A 21920-nucleotide genomic window follows, 5' to 3' on the forward strand; every position below is an offset into this window, starting at 1 on the left:
TATGACGGGTGAACAAGGATTCCATGGGATATTGCTCTTGAGAACTCCAGTTAGCTTTAGTGAATGAGGGAAGTGTTAGTACTTACCTTTCCCTGACTACCCAAAATCTCACATTTGTTTCTAGCCATACAACACCTTAATAGAAATCCCCTAAGGTTAATAGGTGCCAGTTCATATTTTATCCAATTTTCATATCTCCTTGAATATTCAGTGGTGGTTCAAGCATCCATACTCAAAGATTGTTAACTTGAGTCAGAACTATTCTCTCCACGTCTGATTTGGCTTTGTTCATTACTGATTGTTCTTGGCACCTATCTAGGAACCTAGATTATTTAATGTTTCTATTTTCTTCACCCAGAACTCTTCTAATAAATTTATAATTTAAGTAATACATAGAAACATAAAAATTGTGCATCTTAATGGGATACCCATGTGATGTTTTGATACATTGTGTAATGTTAAGTCATATTAAACATCTCTGTTTCCTCAACTGCCCTATCATCTTATAGTAAAAAAAACTTTGAAAATTACTTTTTTGGCTTTTGAAATGCACAGTACATTATTACTATCTATACAGTGACCCTACTATGTGATAGCACATCACAGCTTCTTGCTCCTATCTGACTATAACTTAGTACTCACTGATCTATCATCCTCAACTCTTGTGTTTATGCAGCTGTTTCCTATACTTGCCTTCTCTGTTCACTGCCCCAAACTTGGTGACCGATTTCTGGATTATGAAACCACTACAGTAGAGCCAAGAGACCAGATTATGCTTTTGTTAATCTGATCTAGTCCTTCCACATTGCCTCACCTTTCCTTCTTCTTAGAGTGAACCTCAATTACACCTAAGGTAACCGAGTCTTTGTAATGTAGGAGCACTTAAGACTCTCTCAGGAGTTTCTTAAAGATATAAAAGTACCTTATTCATTTTTATATTGTCCATAGCACCTAGTACTATATCTGCACATAGCATGAAATTGACACATATTAAAGAAAATTTCACTTAAATAATTAAAAGAATGATATATCAAATTCTTGGTAAAGAAGAAAACCTCTCTATTTCAAAAGGCTTGAAATAAGGCTTTTGTCCTATTCATTTTGATGATAAATTTGAAATGATACAAAATGGTTCTCTGTATTTATATGTAATACTTATCTAGAGAATATTTAGAATAGAGAAATAACAGCTTCTCAGTAGGTTTTAATAACAAAGGAGTTGATGGATCAGTGATAAAATTGTACTTTTTTTCTTCTTTACACTAATTGAAATTATTTTGCTTATTGGCAGTGATGTTTTATGTATTCTCAATTCTATTCCTGAAAGGATTTAAATGGACCAACATAAATATTCATTTTTAACAATACTTAATGTTGTTGGGATTGTTTTTTTTTAATTGTTTTTATTTTGGTGATACTGGGCAGGCATTCTGTCACTTGAGCCAGTCCTCCAGGCCCAATAATATTTAATGTCATTTTTTAAAGGAAAAATACAAATAGATAAAATGAGTATAGGAAAATAAAATAGGAATTGAATGAATAAAATGTAAACTGTAGGGTCACCTACATGTACTTGCTTGCTGAGGGCCAAATATATGGCTCTGACTTTTCCAAGTCATTTTCATGAGGTTCCACCATGGCTAGACAGCTGGGGACCATGAGATTCATACCAAGCAGTTGCTCAGGATGAAGCCAATTTCTGTAGTTATGGAAACTAAAGAGAAATGTCTGTAGTAGGTTGCCACAAAGATTACACTCTAAGTTATAATGATGACTATCCTTATGGCCAACACAGCACAATTTCAAGAGCATTTCTCAATATAGGCTAATGACACACAGTTGCTTACCCAGAAGTTTCAGTGAACTAGTTTCTAGGTTTGTCGTGTTCTCAGTACCAGGAACAGTCCTTTCCATGATGCTAATGAGAACATTTCCACAGTTAATTATTTCCATCGTCAACCTAAAAAGCTTCAGTGGTTCCAATGCAGCTCAATCACCTTGATAAAACGTTCAGACTAGAGTGCATATTGTTGGATAAAATGCATGATAAAAGTTAAAGAGTAAGAGATTTATTATATTGGTCAGATTTCTGCTGCAGTAGTGCTGTATAATAACCAATCACTAATTTTAGAGGCTTAATATAATACTTATTTGTCTTGCTCAAGATTTTGGTCAGCTCTACTTTTCCCTTTTTTTTTTTTTTTTTTTTTGTGAGCCTGGATTTGAATTCAGGGCTTCACGTATGCTAGGCAGGTACTCTATGGCTTGAGCCTCACCTAGCCTCCTCTTCTCATTCTTAAATCAGTGGCTAGCTGATAGACCATATAATCCAAAGAAGGAAAGGCATTTTTAAAAAGCCTCTGTGTGTACCACATCTACCAACTTCAACTGGCCAAAGCAAGCCACATACTGAAGCCCCAGAAGCAGGTAGGGAAAGAAACTGCATACTCAGATGGAAATACTGCCCAGCCACTTGACAAAGGTGATGAGATTCTACAGCAGGGAGGGAATGAAGAATTGGGAAGAGTCCAATGACCACATCCGTAATTCCATTTGCTATCCTCTTTCACTTTTTAGTTCCCATTTAGTAGAGTTATGTTTCACTTAATGAATGACAAGGTTATGTTTCAAGAAATTGCCATTAGGCCATTTTGTCATCATGTAAACATCACAGAGTGACATACTTATATAAACTTAGATGGGACAGGTAAATCACTCAATGTGGTCTCTTTATGTAACTAAAAGACATAATAAACATGAAGTGTATGAGACTGCTGCAGTTGTAACATGGCATTCTGGTTTATAGTAAACTTTTTTATATATAAGTAGAAGGTATATGCTTTAAAATAAGGATAAGATAAAGTAAGATAAATAAATAAGCAAGTAATGCATTTGTTTATTATCAAGTATTATATACTGTACATAATTGTGTACATCCACATTTTTTTGCCTGTAGTAGGGTTTGAGCTCAGGGCTTTTTGCTTACTAAGCATACACTCTACCACTTGAGCCACAATTCCTAGCCTATGTGTGTGCTATACTTTTTATGTGACTGGCAGTGAGGGAGTTTTGTTTACATCAACATCACCACAAACACGAGTGATGTGATGAGTTATGATGTTCCAATATCATTAGCAATAAAACTTTTTCTATTCCATAATACCTGTGTGACAGAGTTCCCTGTCACATATGTGGTTCATTGTTGACTGAAACATTGTTATGCAGCACATAACAAAAACACCTAAGATCTGTGCAAAGTTTGATTTGTAAGGAAGCTCAGAGGCCATTTAGTATGATGCTTTTGTTTTGTAGATGAGTTATCTGGGACCCACAGAGATTGTAGAACTGGGCTAAAGTCACACAATCAGTTCAGCTCTACTACACTGAACTAAATGTTGTAACTCTGACTTTCCTTTCCAAAGTCTATCTCAAAACCCAATTCTACATGGAATTATGAGGTTAGCTCATGAGATAAATATGTGAGTGAGGCTCTGAACTTTCATCTCCAGAAGTGAAAGCCTCGATTGCCCGACAATATGAAGACCTTTAGTAGTACATTGAAGGGAGACTGAAATTCTAGGTTCTGTCTTGGAGGAGTTGGCTTTTTATAGAGTGACCACACTTGTGTGTGTGTGTGTGTGGGGGGGGTGAATTTCTAATGAAAACATTTAGACTCTGAGTTGTTATTTAAAAATAGGTAATATCTCCAGGAGGAAATGCTTAGTTTGTTTCCCTGTTGCTTTCCATTGTCCCGGGGTTTCATCTAACAAAGAATCATATGTAAGGAAGGCAAGGGTTAGGTAGGTGGAACAAGAATGGAAGATTGCCAGAGATGGAAGAAAGATATAAAATAGGGCCTTTTCAAGTTGACTTTTGTTTTTTAAGTTCCCCTAATAGCCATTGACTGTGTTTGGCTTACTCCTCAAAAGCAGATCTGAGCTGGTAAGCAGACGAAAGCCACTGGAGGACAGTTTGTTTTGAGAGAAGGGAACAGCTGTTCCTCTCGAGGTCCCCAGAAGACAGAGAGCCTATCTGTTACCTCATGTTCCTAGATGGTATTGCTTACAGCCTTTTCTGTGTTCTGTTTACTGTTCTAATTCTGTAGGTCAGAGTGACCGGAAATTACATTTTTTAAAAGATACTTCATAGCAAAGATATTATTCGTTATAAATGTCCTGTCCAAGATTGAAAGTTTCTTTAACATTACATGGTTTTAATTCCAGTTTGTTTACTTCTGCAAATCATCTCTCCTGGCAAGAAACTTGACTCCTACAGATGATATTATCTTGGAGGAATGTAGGGCTAGGCGAGAGGATAGTTTTTCTGAGAATCAATGATGTGACCACACATAATAAACAAAGCCAGATAATTTGCAGCCATTCAACATAAAAAACAAAAAGCAGTAATTTAGATGTACAATTTTAAAATAGAAACACAGGAAAAAATACAAAGTATTTTTAAAAATAATTATTTTCTATCTCCATATTGTTGTGTTCCCTTTATTTTAGCCTCAAACAGATGGTCTCCAATATTTAACTCTTATCTCATTTTTACTAGAGTCCCATATAACAGTAGCTATACTTTTAGTAGAAGTTGTCTGAGAAAATTTGTGAGGACAAAACACATTACTGTGAATTCAGTAATGCTTTTTATTATTAAAGTTATACTTTATTGAACAAAAAGAATATATTTATTTGAAGATGAGGTATGCATATCAATGCAAGCCATCTTACTCAGGGAACACATAAGCATACTTGAATATCCCTTGTATCTCTTTAAAGCTCTGCAGAGGGCCTAGGCCCATAGGTTTGCATTGAAACTTTGTCCTTCATCTCATGTCTGTCAGTTTGGAGACCTGTCCTATTCAATGACATTTCTGCTCTCCTAACTATACAGGAACCGCATATTCTTGTTACCTGGCACAAACAGGACATAATATAAAGAACAGAGCCCTGCTTTTCTAAAAGTCAGAAGATTGGAATTAGAGGTCTTTCTTTTGGTTATCTACTACAATAATTCCTGGAGGAATGAAATGTCTTTGAACAGTTATATCTTTTGAAAAACTAAGGCTAGGGACTGGGGAGATACACTTTTTCAGACCAACTCAGTAAATTATTATGAGGATCAAATTCGAACATGTAGCACTTAATCATACAAATAATAAATGGCCAGTCAATATTTTTGCAGCATCTTCCCAGATGACCTCACTCTGTAGACTCACAGTGGGTTGTAGACAGGCAGGGAAGTTCTCCACATTGGACAAGGCTGGGAGAGGTGGTCTAGGTTTAAAATTTACCTCTGTCATTTCTGGGAATCATCTAACCTCTCTGGGCTTCAGTCCATTAGGAATAGAGCAGTGGACCAAAGTCTCAGAGGGCCTGTTTATTTATTTTTTTTCTAAATGAAGAAATTCAATAGATAAACCAGATATCACAAAAAAATGTAGTTTTCACGTGGATTTTGTGTGCAAATGAGACCCTAGGAAAACAGCTAAAAACCACTGTTGTAGTTCATGTTTAAGATCCAGCTGTACATGAAGATGTTCATCTATTAATTTAAAGAGATGTTCCTACCCAAACACTGCTAATTGTTATCTGCATGGGACATCAGACCTGATGGTCATGTCCACTCAGAAAATCAAACCTTAGGTCAGAAATTTGAGTGTAAAAGAAATCAAGTTTTATATTCTCAAGGAATAGCTCCATTAAGCTATGGTGGCCTCATTTAATGCCCCTTTTCATGCTAGTAATTTTTTTCTCTGAAGGCCTGGGCCAGGAAATCTAAAGTCTTCAGGAGCATCATTCTTAGACCAGAATTGGAAGAAACACTAGTCAAAATCTTACCCTTTAATTTCCCTTTGTATGCCCCCATGTCGATTTCCACATTTCCATCAATGTGATTCTCCTCTGAACATGTAGAACACAGATCATGAACTCTCAGGATGAGAACTTTTCATGTCATTAGAAGTTTGGGTGCTTTACAGAATCCCTGCCAAGTGGTCACACAGGCTTTGCTTGCCTACCTCCCATGTCAGTATTTGCTACCACTGGAGACAAAACTATTTCTCTTTCCTGAAAAAAGTGATTCCCAGACATTTATTCTAATGATTGACTTAAAATTCAGTTCTCTCATTAAATCAGATCGAGTCTCTCATTATTGTTTTTAAAGGCAGCCATTCAAAACTTATAAATTAATTTTCCCTGAGTTAATCTAGTATATAATGCCAGACCTCAAAAATGCCCCTAAACCATGAGGGTTTCCAGAAAATTTGGGTTTTCAAACTACACTGGAGTTATTTAAAGGGTGCTGACAGCACTGTCACTCACAGCTGCCCCCATTTCCAGCTGTGGAAAGTAAAGGGGGGAGCTAAGGCTTGAGGCTCACAGAGGACAGCAGTTAATGATGAGAATCCCAGGGACTGACTACTTGGGTTCTAATCTCGACCTTCCCACTTGTTGGCTCTGAAGCTCTGAGCAAATTACTATCTCTGTATCAATAAAATGGATAGTTCCTAATGTAAGAGTTCAAAGGGTTGAAGCCCTTTGAACTACTTCTTAGAACCAGGCATGTTGTAAACATTCAATACGTATTGACTCGCATGTGTTCATCCTGGTAGTGGAAAGAATCTAAGTTTTGAGTTAGGCGGGCCAGGCTTTTAATTCAGACTCTAGTCCTTTTTCTTTAATTTCACTAAACTTGTTTGGTCTTGTGTAAAATGTGGATAATAACATAGCAGTGGAGCAAAATGGTATTTACACTCTTGTAGACTATAGTCTTGTGATTTCTAGTACTCTTAAGTTTAGGAAAGCCCCTTTATGGGTTCGCTGTGACTATGAAGGAGGAATTTCCATGTAGATAATAAATTGCTTGCATAATAAAATAAGAATTTGGAAGCCAGCACTGTGGAGTTGGTCTCAAGTTCCAGCTACTTGGGAGGCTGAGGTGAGAAGATTACTTGAGCCCAGAAATTCCATACCAGCACAGGTGACACAGGGAAAAACATCTCCAGAAAATGGGAGGAGAACTGGGTATGTTTGCAGCTCATTTAAGAAAAAAAAAATTATGGGGCTGAAAGTATAGCTTGGTGGTACAGTACATGCACAATCCTCAGCATAGAGAGAGAAAGGAAGGAAGAAAAGAAGGAAGGAAGAAAGGAAGGAAGGAAGGAAGGAATGATGGATGGAAGGAAGGAGGGAAGGAGGGAAGGAGGGAGGGAGGGGGGACAGAAGGAAGAGAGGAAGGGAGAGGGAAGGAGAAATGAGGGAGGGAGAGGGAGGGAGGAAGAGAAAGAAGGAAAAAAGGAAAGGAGGGAGGGAGGAAGGAAGGAAGGAAGAAATTTGAGCATCCCAGAGCTGGAGATGAAAGCACTAACCCTAAGAAGTGCTTTCACTTCAGCAAAATAGCTGAGCCTAGGGCTGTACTAGGGGCAATTGTTTTGATATGGAACAGTAAGTTGTTACTTAGCACCAGAATAGACCATTCCTTAGCTTTCCCCTTAAATTAAATAGTTGTGTGTTACCCAAAAGTCACATGTGGTTGACAGTTTGGAGACTGAAGAAATTGGAGTGATGCATTATAGTATTAGGAGAGGTAATGTGACAAAAGAGAAAGTGAACAAGGAAAGATGAAGGACAGACAGATAATTTGATCTGTGCAGGAAAATAGAAAGTGAAGCAGAGGAGAAATGAGGAAAAGCAGATTTCTCACTAGCATGTGAAACTGGCAATTGGAAAGTTGTATCTTATACTCATCTTAATTATTTTTTGGCAGTATTGGGATTTCAACTGAGGGCTTTACGCTTGCTACTTATCACTTTAGGGTATTTCTTCTTTCTGAATTTTTCTATGCTTAATTCTCATTGGTTTAATTCTAGAGGATATGCAATTTTATATCCTGATTTCTTTCAAATAATGTTATATCACAACCATTACTAAAGTTGCAATATAGCCTTCAAAAAAAAAAATCAAAAACTACCACCCACTCTATGCCAGAATCCTTACACAGATCTTAAAGGATGAAAAACTAGAAGAATCTGAGTCCTCTGAGTTATAAATGTGGCAGGATTCTTATGACAATTAAATAGATGTAAACTCCCAGCACTAAGTAATCATTTGATAAATGGCAGCTAACATCATTCATCCTGTTGATTCATATATTATTCAAGAGATATTTATCTAACCCTAGGAACCTAGGCAAAGAGCAGCTGGTACATGTGGTAAAGGTGAGCATGTCAAGCCCTAGACTACCCTAGGATCCTCCTCTCCTTCCCCACATCTCTACTACTGGTCTGCTTCTCCTTACTGCATAAGAAAGTACACTCTGAAGCAAGCTTATAGGAGAGTCAGACTGTGCCCCTTGAGGAGCATAGGCAGGCTTGTGTGATGGTAAAGGATTTTTTTCTAAGTCATGTTCATGCATTAGAGAATGACTAGAGACTGAAAGTTCTCCAAGTATTTCATTAATCAACTCACTTAAGGTAAGAATGACATGCAGTTGGTCTAAAAACACGCAGTTATTTAACTCATGATCCATTTTCCAGTAAGTGACTACCAAGATAGCTGGAGCACAAGAATAGGTAATGGCTTTGTTTTCCCAAGATGTAGTCACTGTGATTATTTTTAGATAAAAAAATTTGAAGCCAGAAGCACAACTCATAATTATGGTGCTATGATTCTACAAACAGTTGTTTTGTAAAATTAATTCAACCATGAAAACTTTTAAGATACTGCATTCTGAAAAAAAAAATCAGAAGATAAAAACTGAACATAAAATAGTCCCTGACATGAAGTCCTGAGTCCTGAGAACATGTCACATGCTTCCACATGTTTCCACTTAGAAGTTGCATGGCCATTCCTTAACCCCTCTCCCAGTCTCCAGCTCTTATTCTGCCCTACTGATCATTTAAGTCCACAGATGACCTCTCTTCATGAAACATTCCTGTTGACCCCAACCTGATGGATCTCGCCTACCTCTTCCTCTGACCTCCTCCATTGATTTTGTATTGTGTGCAAACTTTCCTGGAACTCCTCATCATCTATCTTGAATTCTTTGTTTTCAGATGAGTCTCATTATTTCCAAAGCTAGGTTTGTACTATGTAATAACTTTACTTTACAAAAACAATGTATCAGGTCAATGCTGTCAAAGATCTGTAAGAAAGAAAAAAGTAAAATGTCTATAATCTCATCATTTGAAAACATATTAGGTATTTACCACTTTAGGGTGTTGCTTCCTGAACTTTTTCTAAGCTTCTTTTTCATTGGTTTAATTCTAAGGGATATGCTATTCATATCCTGATTTCTTTCAAATAATGTTATATCATAATCATTACGAAGTTGCAATACAGCCTTCAAGAATATCAAAGTTTATAAAGTGTGGCTCAAGTGGTAAAGTGCCTTCCTAGTAAGTATGAGGTCTTGAGTTCAAACCCCAGTACTGCACCCCCCAATCTTAAATATATGTATATGGCTGCAAATTATTGACTATTTCTACATAGTTAAATACTTAGATTGTTTATTATATTTTTATACTTCACTATTTCAAATAATTATGCATATATAGAGTAATTTTTCAATCTTTGCATTTCTGTAATTACATGTGTATATAGCTTAATATTGTTTTCTTTAGGATAGTATCTCAAAAGGACAATTACTGAACCAAAGTGTGTAATTATTTTTATGGTTTTAAATAGAATGATTGTCAAATTGCTTTCCATAAGAGTTGGACCAATTTATATCAATAAAAGTATCGAGCATATCAGTTTCTCCAAACCTTCACCAGAATTATTTTCCAAATTATTTAATTTTCATATAAATGAAACAGGATGACATTAGCTCACTTATTTAGTATGAATTATTTTAAACATGCAGAAAAGTATGAAAAAAACACATAACCCATAGTCCTGGCTTATTAAATCAAATGCTGATTGGTTTTATAAAGATAAAATATTATATGTTTTGAAGTCTTTGTATACTCTCTTCTCAATTTCACTACCTCCTTCCCCTCCTCTATAGAGACAACTGGAATTAGAAGTTTATCATTCCTTTGCATTCCCATTTCCATGTTTCAGTTATTAAATCTTTGGTTACTGATGAAGTTGAACTTTTCCCCACAGCATAGCTAATATTAAAGTGCTCAGGTTCTACGGTCAGGTAGACCTGTCTTTGAATTCTTGCTCTGTAACTTGCTGACACTAATCGTGTAGCTCTGAACCTGTCTGTATCTCAGTTTCTTCATGTATAGATTGAGGATAATAACAGTTCCTAGGACTATTTTCTGTCTTGTTATGAAGACATGGTCAGTACATGTAAAATTCTTGGCACAGTACTCAGCACTCAATAATGCCTTTTGTTTTTTCTCTAGTTTCTTATGTAAATTATTGGCCCTTGTCCTTCACAGAAGGATGAGATTATCTAAATTCATGAAGTGTTTTTCAAACATGGTCATAGTTCCTCTTCATGATGGCTGTATGAGCCAGTATTGCAATCATCCCATTTAATGCCAACAGTAAGGCAGCAGGGAGCGCAGCTGTGCCCAAACCCAAGTCTTTGGTGCTGGCACTTTAGGCTTTGTCCTCATTTGCCCAGCGCCATCATCTTGAAATTTAACAAGCCACTTCATGGTATATTACCACTGGCCTATGAAGTAGTTTTAGCATTGTACTTTAACTATCATTACAGATAGATTCCAATGTCACTTATAATTGCTTTCCTTCTCTTTTTTTCTGAATATTTTTATACAAAAGTTTTATTGCTTTTTATAAAACTAAAGACATTTAAAGTCAATAAGCAATGTTGTCATTATTAATATATTAAGTTGTTAGAGATACAGCATCTCATGTAGTTGCTATTATTTTTCTGGCTTTTTTTTTTAATAAGCCTAAGTAAATATCTTCAGCAATTTTTGCATCCAAATCTTATTTCATTAATGTATTAATCTAAATATGTCAACTAAAAAAACCTCCTCATGATTCTGAATATTTATTAATGGTGATGAGATTAGTAAGGCTAAAATTAAATGGTTTATAAAAATTTAATTTTAAAGAAAAATAATAAACCTTATCAGAATATATTTATAAACCATGATTTAGGATACTTTTTGTTTTTTTCAAGACATAAGAAAAAGTATTCTGGATATAAATTATGATCTATTCTTTCATACATTAGTTTAACATATCATTTTTAAATACAAGAAAATTTGAAGATGACATTATATGGTAATTATATTTTACTCAGTTTATCAATATTCATTTTTTACTTGACTATTCTGACACCTGTCTCTTTAAGTGACATTCTCCTTATCATATTTAAGAAAACCTGGGCTGGTAGAGTGGCTCAAGTAGTAGAGGACCTGCCTAAGCAAGTGTGAGACCCTGAGTTCAAACCCTAGTACTGCCAAACAAACAAACAAAACCACACATATTTAAGAAAACCAATGGAGAGGAGCCATGGTGGGAGTTAATGAGACAGTTGCAGACATTACAAAGTCAAGGGCCAGGTTGGTGGCAAATCGCTATCATCCCAATTGCTTGAGAGGTGGAGATTGGCAGGACTGCAGTTTAAGTTCTGCCCAAGCAAAAAGTTAGCAAGATTCCATCTCAACCAACTGGTTGGATGTGGTAGTGCTCTGTTTTCCCAGATACATGGGAGGGACAGGTAGGAGGATAATAGTCTGAGGCTCGTCCCCTGGCAAAAACATGAGATCCTACAAAAAAATGTCTAAAACTAAAAAAGGTTGGAGGTATGGTTCAAGTGGTAGAATGCCTCCTAGCAAGTGTGAGGCCTTGAGTTCATACTCCAGAAGGGCCTCAAAAACAAAAACAAAATCCCCAGGCATGGAATGAGGTACCGCCAAAGGTAACTGGTGCCTCTGAGCATCCTAAGACTTAGGATAAACTGAGTTGCAGACATGTAATCCTTCAAAGACTATGCTCAATTTAATACTAAAATATTTCAAGAAGGCATTCAATATAAATCTCACAAACCTAGACCAGCGCTTGTTTTACTTTTCTTCCAGTGGCAGAGTAATGTGGCTCTTTTTCTCTCTCAGCAACCCTGGGGTTTAAGTGAGTGGCAGTGTAGGTTACTATGATTCTAGTAACTACTTACTAGGATTCTGTGTAAGCCATTGCCTCATGCATAACAGTGAGCTCCCTCAGTTGGCACTCTGCCAATTCACCCACCTACTCCCTAGTGCAATACTCTGCATCTGGTCTTTTGCCACTATCTGAAAAGGGATCGAGGTATATGAGCTTCACCGAGGCTCTTTTTGAGGTCTCTTTCAGCTGACACCTTCTGCAAGGACGGTGGCCAGACACCTCAGCAAAGCCTCCTTGTAGCCTATAAAGTTTGCCTCTGAACTGTGATTATATTGGTAAGGGAATGTCCATACTTGTCCCAAACCATTGTAAGGATATCCATCACACCCCCCCTGGATGAAGACAACAGAAAAACTATAGTGCCCAGTGCTGTCTTCACGTCAGCAGGTACCAAGGGGTGGTAATTGTCTCTGCCAGGGAAACACAGCAATACAGTCACTCATCTGCTGACTCAACTCAATTCCTCTAAGACATTTTAAGCCATCTGTTCTAAAAGTTGCTATGTGGGAAGATGAAAATTCTTTAAAAGAAATAATGTGATAAAACACCAAATCAAAACTGAAGAAATGTTGCATTGCTCTTCTATGCTTTAATTTTCTGGAAAACAGTTTCAGGGAGTTAAGACTACAGCAGATTCAGAAGCTAAACATATTCAGGGGCCATTTTAGGGCAAGCTGGGGTGGGATTATATGTTCCAGTCTGTGTGGTTCTCCTAAGCCTGCCATGATCTGAAACTTAGATCTTGGGCCTGGGCCAGAGCCAGACTGACCTTTAAGGGAGAGCAAAGAAGGCAGCAGCAGCCAGACAACAGGGGGCCATTTCTCCTGGTGCTGCTTTTCCACTCCATTCTTGTCCAGTGTTGATCAGGTGCCAGCTGTCCACCCCCTTGGCATCTCTGCAGCTCCTTCCTGTTGAAACCACATACCTTTGCAAGATTATGAAAATGAATGTGAGCTATTGTGACTTCTGTTTCAGTTGAAAGCAGTTATTTTTCAGCCATTTTTCACAGTATACATAACTTACCCAGCTTTTACTAAGGCTAAAATTTGCTCTACAACTACGTTAGGAGATTATGTGTCATGGAAGAAAAGTACTTAATTAATTAATATAAAGACTCAATTAATGTAAATCTTTTTGGAATGCCCCAATTAAGGGTGTTTTCTATAACTTCATATGTATCTTACATATTGATTTTGATCTTTTGTAATTTCCTTTATTTTGCTAGCATCCACAAAATATGCATGACTGTGAATTAATTTTAGATGATTTGTTCACTGGTAAATTCATCTCCTATTTTCTGTGAGCACTTATGATAATGAATACATTTGATATTTAGCTCTTTGTGCTTCTATTTTGCGGTTCAATAATTGGTGATTCAAGGTAAAATGAACATTAAAAACTAGTCTCAATTACTATAATGAATTGGCTATTCTATGTTTTAAAATTTTTTTAAAAGTTTATGTAGTTGTGAAAAGCAACTGTAAGATTCTGTTCTTTTTTTAACTCAGTTTTAGAGAGTAAGTTAAAAATAAACTCACCAAAGATAATGTCAAAAAACATTAGGAATATTAAGCAACACCTTGTTTATGGCTCAAAATAGGGGGAAAAGAGGCTAATTTTAACTTAGATTAGACGTATCCAAGATATAAGGTGATCCACATTTTTTTTTCTAAAACTCATCTTCAATAATGTGTTTGAGACAGTGTGATACTAAATTTTTGGAATGTGGTGAATAGTTAAATGTCAACTTATAATAGTTATTGATTTACTTACAACATATACTTAAAATGTATTGACTTTTTTAGTTGCTTTTCCCCACTCTCATATTTAATATATATTTAAGATCATTGCAATGTCATAATTATTGTATTGTTTTAAAGTGATCTTTTAAAGTATTTGTTTATTTGCGGTACTGGGGCTTGAACTCAAGGCCTTCATCTTGAACCACTCCACCAGCCTTATTTTTGTGAACGGTTTTTCAAGGTAGGGTCTCCCGGAACTATTTGCCCGGGCAGGCTTTGAACCTGGATCTTCCTGATCTCTGCCTCCTGAGTAGCTAGGATTACAGATGTGAGCCACTGGTATCCAGCATTGAAGTTTATTTTTAAGTACAGGTACCAGACTTTGCAAATTGAATTTATGTCAGGTTGACTTCTCCAATCAGCCCATAATAGTAATTCAGAGTTATCTAGAATATGACAGAGTATAAAGCCTGCAGTATAAAGTGAATCTATCTTTTCTAACAGATAACTTGGGTTAAAATAAACTGATAAGCCTCACATTACACATGCATGTTTATATAAAAGAGAATTAAATAGCCATAAAAGGTTAGAGTGAAGTTGTAGTCTTTCACACTTGTCTCTAGTTTTAACTTTTCTGTCCTATTAGGTTTTCCACAAATAATGGCCAAATGAATAATTAAGAAATGTTTTCTATACTATCATTCTTTTTGTATGTATTATTTTTGCAATCAGAAGAAAACCATAAATTACTTCTCTCATAAACCTGAAAATTGTAGCTAGTTTTTGGTTTTCTGAATATGTTATAATGCTTATTAAAATTCCAGAACTCCACTGATACCTTAGTAAAAGGATCTACTTCTTAAATTAGCCCAAATCCCTGTAGGAATTGTTTTGGTGATGTTAACTCTAGTTACAATTAGAGATCCTAAATTCTTCAACTGTATAAGAAATACTGAAAACCTACCAGAGTTAACAGAGTGTATTGAATTGAATTCTCTTCTACTGTCATGAAGTTTTTAACCATGAAAACTGTCTTAATGATTTAAAATTTGGGTAGTGAAGTTGTAAGCAATTAATTACTCTTAATTAACTAATTAAAATCCTGTTGACCTCAAAGAACTCAATAAGTTTTACAAGTTTGTAACTTGCTTGTGGAAGTACTTTGGATAGTAGCAAGTTTTTCTAATTGGGGCAGCAGCTGCCAAGCAGGCCCAGCCCAGTCGGGAGCATAGAGGACCTTCCTCCCAGGACATAACTCATCCCTGGTATACTGTCATCTCCGAAACATTTTCATTATGTTCTATAGAAATTCCAGTTTCCTATTTAAAATAAGAAACATAGACAAAAATCCAACTCCTTTATATATTTTTATTTTTGGTGGTACAGATGCTGAAATATCATGTAGAGGTTTATTGGTGGTAATCTGTGAAAGATGACAAAGGCAGGAAGCATGACTGGGAAGGAATGGCTCAGCCCACAATCTGACAAGGTCTACGACAACCCCGACAACCCAGTGGAGGAACAGAACAAACACTGATGATTAGAAGGGCTCTACATTGGGAAGAGTAGCCAGGCCCTGGATCTGCCCCATGCTCAGTCATTGGCTGGAAATACCTGGGAACAGAGCATCTTGTCCACTTAGAGGTGGAGGCAGATCCTGGGAGTGGTAGTAGCTGGAGGCTGTCAGCAGGTTGCTTTCCTTACAGTGGAACTTTAAAGTCTTTCTTGAAGGGAAATCAGAGAGACACACTTTCAATGTTGACTCACAGATTAATTCCTCCACTGCCCCACCGCTAAAGCCTTAAATGTTAACATCCTACTTTCTCACCCTAAGGTCGGTTCTTTCCAGCAGTCACCACCTTGCTCTCATTATATTTGTGTTTTGATTGCAAAACTTCCACTTCCGTGTTTCCTCCACCTTCTCTCAGCATTTCAGCCTTCTCTTGATTTCATTGCTTTTTCCAGAGAGGCTAGATTCTGTACCCCATTATTTGAACTGTGCTCCAGCCACTATCTTTAAATACCTTGTCCTTTTGCCTAGGTGTCCAGGCAAACCCAGTTTATCTATCTGCTGTCTTTTCTCTCTTATACTTAAGCTACTGGTTACAGCAAAAGAAAACCATTTGGCACCATAGTTTAATGTCACAGTTACCAATCTTAGCTGAACCCTAAACACTACCCAGAAATGTTATAATTAGGTACTTTCTTCTCACATGGCAGCTGAAGAAAAATATTATTTTTATTTACAACCTGTTGAAGAGCACGGTGGAAAAAGCATGGACTTTGTGGTTCAGATTTGAATTCTAGCTCTATACTTCCTGTATGGCTTTACCTAACTCCTCTGTGAAGTGTTGTTAATAGTAACTCTTCATGACAGATTCTTTTGAAGATTATATAAAATAGCTGGTTTAGTGAGAAGTCTCAATCATTGAAAGTATATTAATTGAGGTTTTTTTCCCCTCCAGCAACTACTACCAATTACTGATATCCCATTTTTCACTGAGAACATCTTGATTTAATTCCAGAATATTTTAGACATTTTTAGTTATTAAACAGCCCTCTAGTGCATGTCAAATAGGCTGTGTATGTATGTAGTAAGGACATGATCTGTTTTCTTGAAATCCACACTTTCATGCTTCTTATTTGCACTCCAGTGTCTAAAAAGGAAGACAGGCAGGGAAGAATTTGTTTCCTATGCAAGCACTGTCAAGGTTGCTGTCTCCTTTCACTGTAAATGATCTTGCTTCTTTTCATAAGCTCAGTATGACCAGTTAGTCACTACAAGTTCCACTGACAAAGGTGTCAGTACAAGCAGTTCCAGTAAACATTGATAGTACCTTGGAAGATGTGATCTATTGGTGGAATTCCATCCTTCCTAGCCCCACTCCATCTCCCAAGGACAGCTTCAGTGTTCCATATCTTATTTTCTCACTGGCCATTACAGTTCACATTTGAGGCAAAGGTACAGGTGGATTTCATTTTCTGTACTTCCCAGGAATCAGGCTTGAGATGAGGTGTCCTCGCGTTTTTAGCTCCAGCCAACCACCTCTCCTTAATTTTCCTTTCTCTGTTTTGATAGTACCAGGGAGGGACATCAAACCCAGTACTTAAACAGCCACCACATGGGGAGTTCAGGGAATCACGGTATAGAATGAAATCATCTTTTAACTTGGCTCCAAAGAACTTGGTAAATATTTCTCAACACTGTACTATTTCACCATTATTCCTGGTATAGTTGGTAATGCTAATGGAAGGATCAGGAAAAGATAGAAAACAGTACTTTACCCCATCTGAGACACGTATATAAAGCATGATTTACAACTGATCTAGCCCATATCAATTATTATTTTTTCTTGAGTTCCATTTCTAGACTGTGCATTTGTATTACCAAATATTGTGCAGACATGAAGTGCTCTAAGTATTTTACAAATGTTAATGCATTTAACCCTAACAACAAACCTATGAAGTAGTCACTGTTATATTCCCAAATTACAGATGAGGGAATTGAGGCACAGACAGATTAAGTAACTACTTGTCTTCTAGTCACTATCGTGTAGCTGAATTCTATCTTCCAGGAAACCAATTAAGATTTCTGAATCCATCTTCAAAAAAGAAAGAGTGATCCTAGTTTTATTTCTTCCTTATTATGAGCGATTATTTGAGATTATTACAACATAATTGCATAACTTGTTTTTCTGACTTGGAAAAGGTTGCAAATCATAGTTCTTGATACACCAGAATTATCTAGCTGTTGGAATTTTTAGAATTCATCCATAAATCTTTTTCTATCTATTGGCAATCATTCTTTAGGAACTATTTCAATTGTTATTGTTTGGTTTAATTTACCTATTGTTTGTGTTGTTTTGACACTTTATACTTTTGTAAATATAAAGATCTCTTCAGGTTTTCCCATAGCATGAGTGAGCATTTCTTCTAATTTAAAAAATCACCGTTATCCATTGCTCTTTATACCCCTTTTTGGCTCTCTGAGTTGTACTAAACATCAGTTCAGAGATTTAAATCCAAATTTAAAACTTATGAATGCAACATTTATTTTTCATTTTAAAACAATGCCATTTTGAATGGAACATTTTAAATGAGTTTAATATAGTTTGGTATTAAATTTGATGGATTTAGCACTATTTTTCTTTTTTCTGATCTAGTTCACATCCCCTCCCCAAACAAGAGTCTGTCCCAAAACATTAAGCATTTAAATTTTACCTGAGCAACCATATTTACATATATGTGGACATATGTAAATAAATACACTGTTACTGTTTTCTTTATTACTTGTATTACCTATGTTCAGTAGAACAATTACCAAGACAGAGATTTATTTAGGTTCAAAAATAACAATCTTTGTTTGTAAGATTCTCCTTATGATCTTAGCATACTGTCACAACAAAACAAAAATATGCCAGTGTACATCAGTTTTAGTAATGATTACGTAGTGCTTAGGTTCTCTCTTTTGTGCTATGACAAATTTTAATAATAAAATTCTGAGAAATGTGGATCACCCCATGGATATATCATTCATGTTTCATGAATATGGGGGAAGTACCAGTTCAGTATACACTCAGAATTCTGAACTCCAAGATATATCTGCAATAGGTCATACATTTCTTAGAACTGTATTCAAAAGTCTGTGTGTTTACTAAATGCTGTATGTAATATGAGACTATGGTAACTATGAATTATGATAATTGTGTACTGGATACAGTATTATAGCTTCTGATATTTCTAATTTTGGAAATTATTTTTGTAGATGTTTGGTTTTTTTCTTTTTTAAAACTACCCCATTCAAGTGTCATATTTAAATCAGAAAAAGGAACTAGTCTCATTTTTTTTGTGTCTTTATGTCACTGTTTATCATCAGAGACAGTTGACCCTTGGCCAACATCTCATGATTTGGAGAAATAACTGAAAGTCATTGGGAGACTAAATGTACAACTGCCATCAGATAAATTGCAACGCAGATGTGGTGATAGAATACCTAACTAAATGTAATCTCTAAAAATTTTAAGCATTATTTCCCAATTACAATATCTTTCAGGAAAAATGTAAATACAAGGGCTTTGTTAGCAAACTTCCAAAACTGGAAAAACCATCACTGGACTGAAAGCCTCTGGAGGGCAGAGACTTAAGTTCTGGTTTACCTCTGAGTGATAGGCTTATCTCGGAGCCCGTCTCCTACTATAGTGCTCCAACAGTATTTATTAACTGTTTTTAATCTAAATGTTGCAAGGATCATCATATGAACGAGAAGATTTAAACGAGGATGCTGCATCTTTTTGTCTTTGCTTGGGATGTCTGCTTCAGTACTCAGGTTCAGAAGGGTGGGAACAGACCAGCAGGAGGCCAAGGCTAAGGTGTGGGAGGTAGGAAGACTTTATTTCCAAAGTAAAGTAAATGGTGCCATTTGGACTCTTCTGGTTGCTTATCTGCAACACTGGACGTTAATATTACAATTAAGGCCGCAAACTGAACTCTCTAGTCCTAATTACCCTCAGGTCTTTTTCATGTCTACCTTTTTTGAATACATCTCTGTGTCTTAGAAATATTCGACACCCGTCTTACACTTTTCCCCATTAAATTGTTGAAGGAAAACCCTTTTCTATCCCCACAGTGATGTATAAATGGTATTTGTGGATGATGACTTTAATCCACATCCCAATACCAATTTAGACTGAAAGCCCCTCCAAGTCTAGTCGCTTCATTTTAGCAGTGGTGGTGCAGGGGCAGATCCTCCACGCCTCTTTCATAACCTTACCCCAGAGGGCGAGGGAAATTACCCGAGGGTGGGGCGTGTAATACACAACAGGGCCCGAGGTCAAATTATGGCCCACCGCTTATCTTGCGGGGAAAACGATAGGGAAGAAGGGCTGTAGCAGAGCAGCCTCCAGAAAAAGAGCTGAAACGCGTGCACCCGCAGACCCCGCCCCCGCGCCGGCGCCGCGCACGCCTTAAGTGAGCTCCCGAGGCCCCGCCCCCAAAGGTCCCGCCCCCCCGCAGGCCCCGCCTCCTCCCTGGCCGGCCCAGGCCTGGCTCCGGCTCCGCGGGCGGAGGGGGGCTGAGAGAAGCCGCAGCTGCAACTTAACCTGGAGGCTTTGAGCCGCGGCGCAGCCGGGGTTCGAGCTCCCGACATCGCGGAGCCGCTACTTCCCCGGCCCGGGCCTCAACCCAGCCGGCTTGGCCATGGCAACCGCGGCCACTGCGGCGAATCTGTCCTCTGCGCTCCCCGCCCTTCGCTGAGCAGCCGTTAACTCGCCCGTCCTCCCTTCTGCCGGTGCCGCCGAGGCCCAGGCTCCGCACAAGTTTCCGCCGCCGAAGAAGCCGGAGACGAAAGCAGGGGAGGACGGAGGTGGGAAGTCGGGCGCCCCCGGCCCGCCCGCGATGTGGGGCCGTTTCCTGGCCTCCGAGGCCAGCGGCCGGGACAGCCCCGGCGGAGCCCGCAGCTTTTCGGCGGGTAAGGACCAGGACAGCCCAGCTGGGTGGGGGTCACGGCGACCAGCGGCGCCTGGAGACCCTGTCGCCGCTCCCGTTTCCTTCTCTTCCTCCCCAAGCCGCCTCCCCGACGCCGGCGCGCGCCCGCCGCGCTCCCCCGCTCGGGCGCTGACATCTGGCGGGCGGCGTCCGCCGCATCCCGGCGCACCGGCCCGGGGTGGCAGCCCCGCTCCGCGACTCCCAGCTCCGCCGGGCCCCGAGGGTTGGGTTTTGCTGTCCGTTCTCCTCCTCTACTTCCCTCGGGGCCGCGTGGCCGGCGGGGGGACCGGACTTGCCCGCGGGACCAGGCGGGAAGGTCGCAGCGACCGAGCCGCGGAGGCCCGGGGCGCGGCAGATGGGCCGCGGGTCTGCGGTGGGGCGCGGGGCGGCCCTGCCGAGTCCACGCCCGCTGCCGCTTCTCTGGGTGCTTTTCAGGGCGGAGGGGGCTGCCGGGGATGCGGTTGCTGTGCGAGACCCCGAAGGGACCTCAGTTCCCGGGAGGAATGGGGTCGCCGCCCCGCAGCCTCCTCTGGCGTGAGAGCATGGCACGTCCCTCGGAGCTAATCGACCTTTGAGCAATAGGGCTTCTAATTCCTTTGCCTTTTCCAGGCCCCTTCAAGGAAAATTAGGGGTTTGCTACGTCCGCGTGCGGACAGCCATTTCGTGCCTGCATCACTTGCAAGTTGTGCAGGAGCCACCGAAATTACAATCAGTTCTCCCCTAGTGGGATGGAAAATGAGGCTTGGCTTGCCCATGACCAGTTATCTGACCATGACAGTCGTTCCTGACACTTTATCTTAACTGAGTTATGAACTCCTTTGAAAAGGTGAAACATACACTTTTTATAAAAAAGACATATGTAATATACAAAATTTCTACAAATGTAGGTGGTTCATTGGACTTGTGTAATTTGGAGATATATTTGTATAGATTTAAAAAAAAAGGAAAGCAGCATTTGGAAGGAGTCTTTTGATATTATTTCTTCTTTAAAAAATGAGGCACTTTGCTATTGAAATTTCGAACAATGCAGTTTTATGATAGTTTATTTGTGATGTGTTTTTAAAAATAACATTTGCACTTTTAAAAACCAGTTAGATTTGAAATAATTCTCTTAAATTTAGACCTGCAACACTGTCAGAAATAATAGAATTTAGTATAGGTGTGAGTTTAGTAAAGAAAACAACACATGCAGGGAATTACTTTTTCTAAAATGGGTACTATCTGTCCTTAGAAGAGGCTTCTGTTATTCAGCGCTCACCAATTACGCCATCTAAGTGACTTCAGTGATGGAGAGGAAGCCCCGGTTATGTGTGAATGCATGTCAGAAGCCATCTGTGATGTCTTTGTAACCTAACCACCTAAAATTTATTTGTGGTAATAATAACATGTTTGGAGCTATAGAAGCACTGTATCCATTTTTCCATTGTTTTCTGCTAAGAAGAAAACACCTTAGTGTTTTGAGCAAGTAATTGAAAGACTAATATTATAGTGTGTAGGCATTTGTTATGGCATGGAATATAGCGGAAGAGAGTACTTTAAAAATACTACCCAATTTTAAGGAATTTGGACAGTGTATCTTTACAAAGGCATGTATTTTATC

The 21920-nt window shown here is 38.4% G+C and overlaps 1 protein-coding gene across 5 annotated transcripts in view; it reads left to right on the forward strand.

Moving 5' to 3' along the window:
- Cep85l (centrosomal protein 85L) overlaps positions 1–21920 on the forward strand; it is a 167358-nt gene that overhangs the window by 31140 nt on the left and 114298 nt on the right. Inside the window, exon 1 of one of the 5 annotated variants that reach the window (XM_020176936.2) lies at positions 19865–20303. The exons of 3 other annotated variants lie outside the window; for them this stretch is intronic. In XM_020176936.2, the coding sequence (XP_020032525.2) occupies positions 20231–20303 (73 nt within the window). In that variant the 5' untranslated portion in view covers positions 19865–20230. Of the gene's footprint in view, positions 1–19864; positions 20304–21519; positions 21631–21920 lie in introns of those variants that run through there. One more of the 5 variants, XM_074075656.1, reaches the window with a different exon arrangement.

Source organism: Castor canadensis, chromosome 1, assembly GCF_047511655.1.
Source record: "Castor canadensis chromosome 1, mCasCan1.hap1v2, whole genome shotgun sequence".
Taxonomy (NCBI): Eukaryota; Metazoa; Chordata; class Mammalia; order Rodentia; family Castoridae; genus Castor; species Castor canadensis.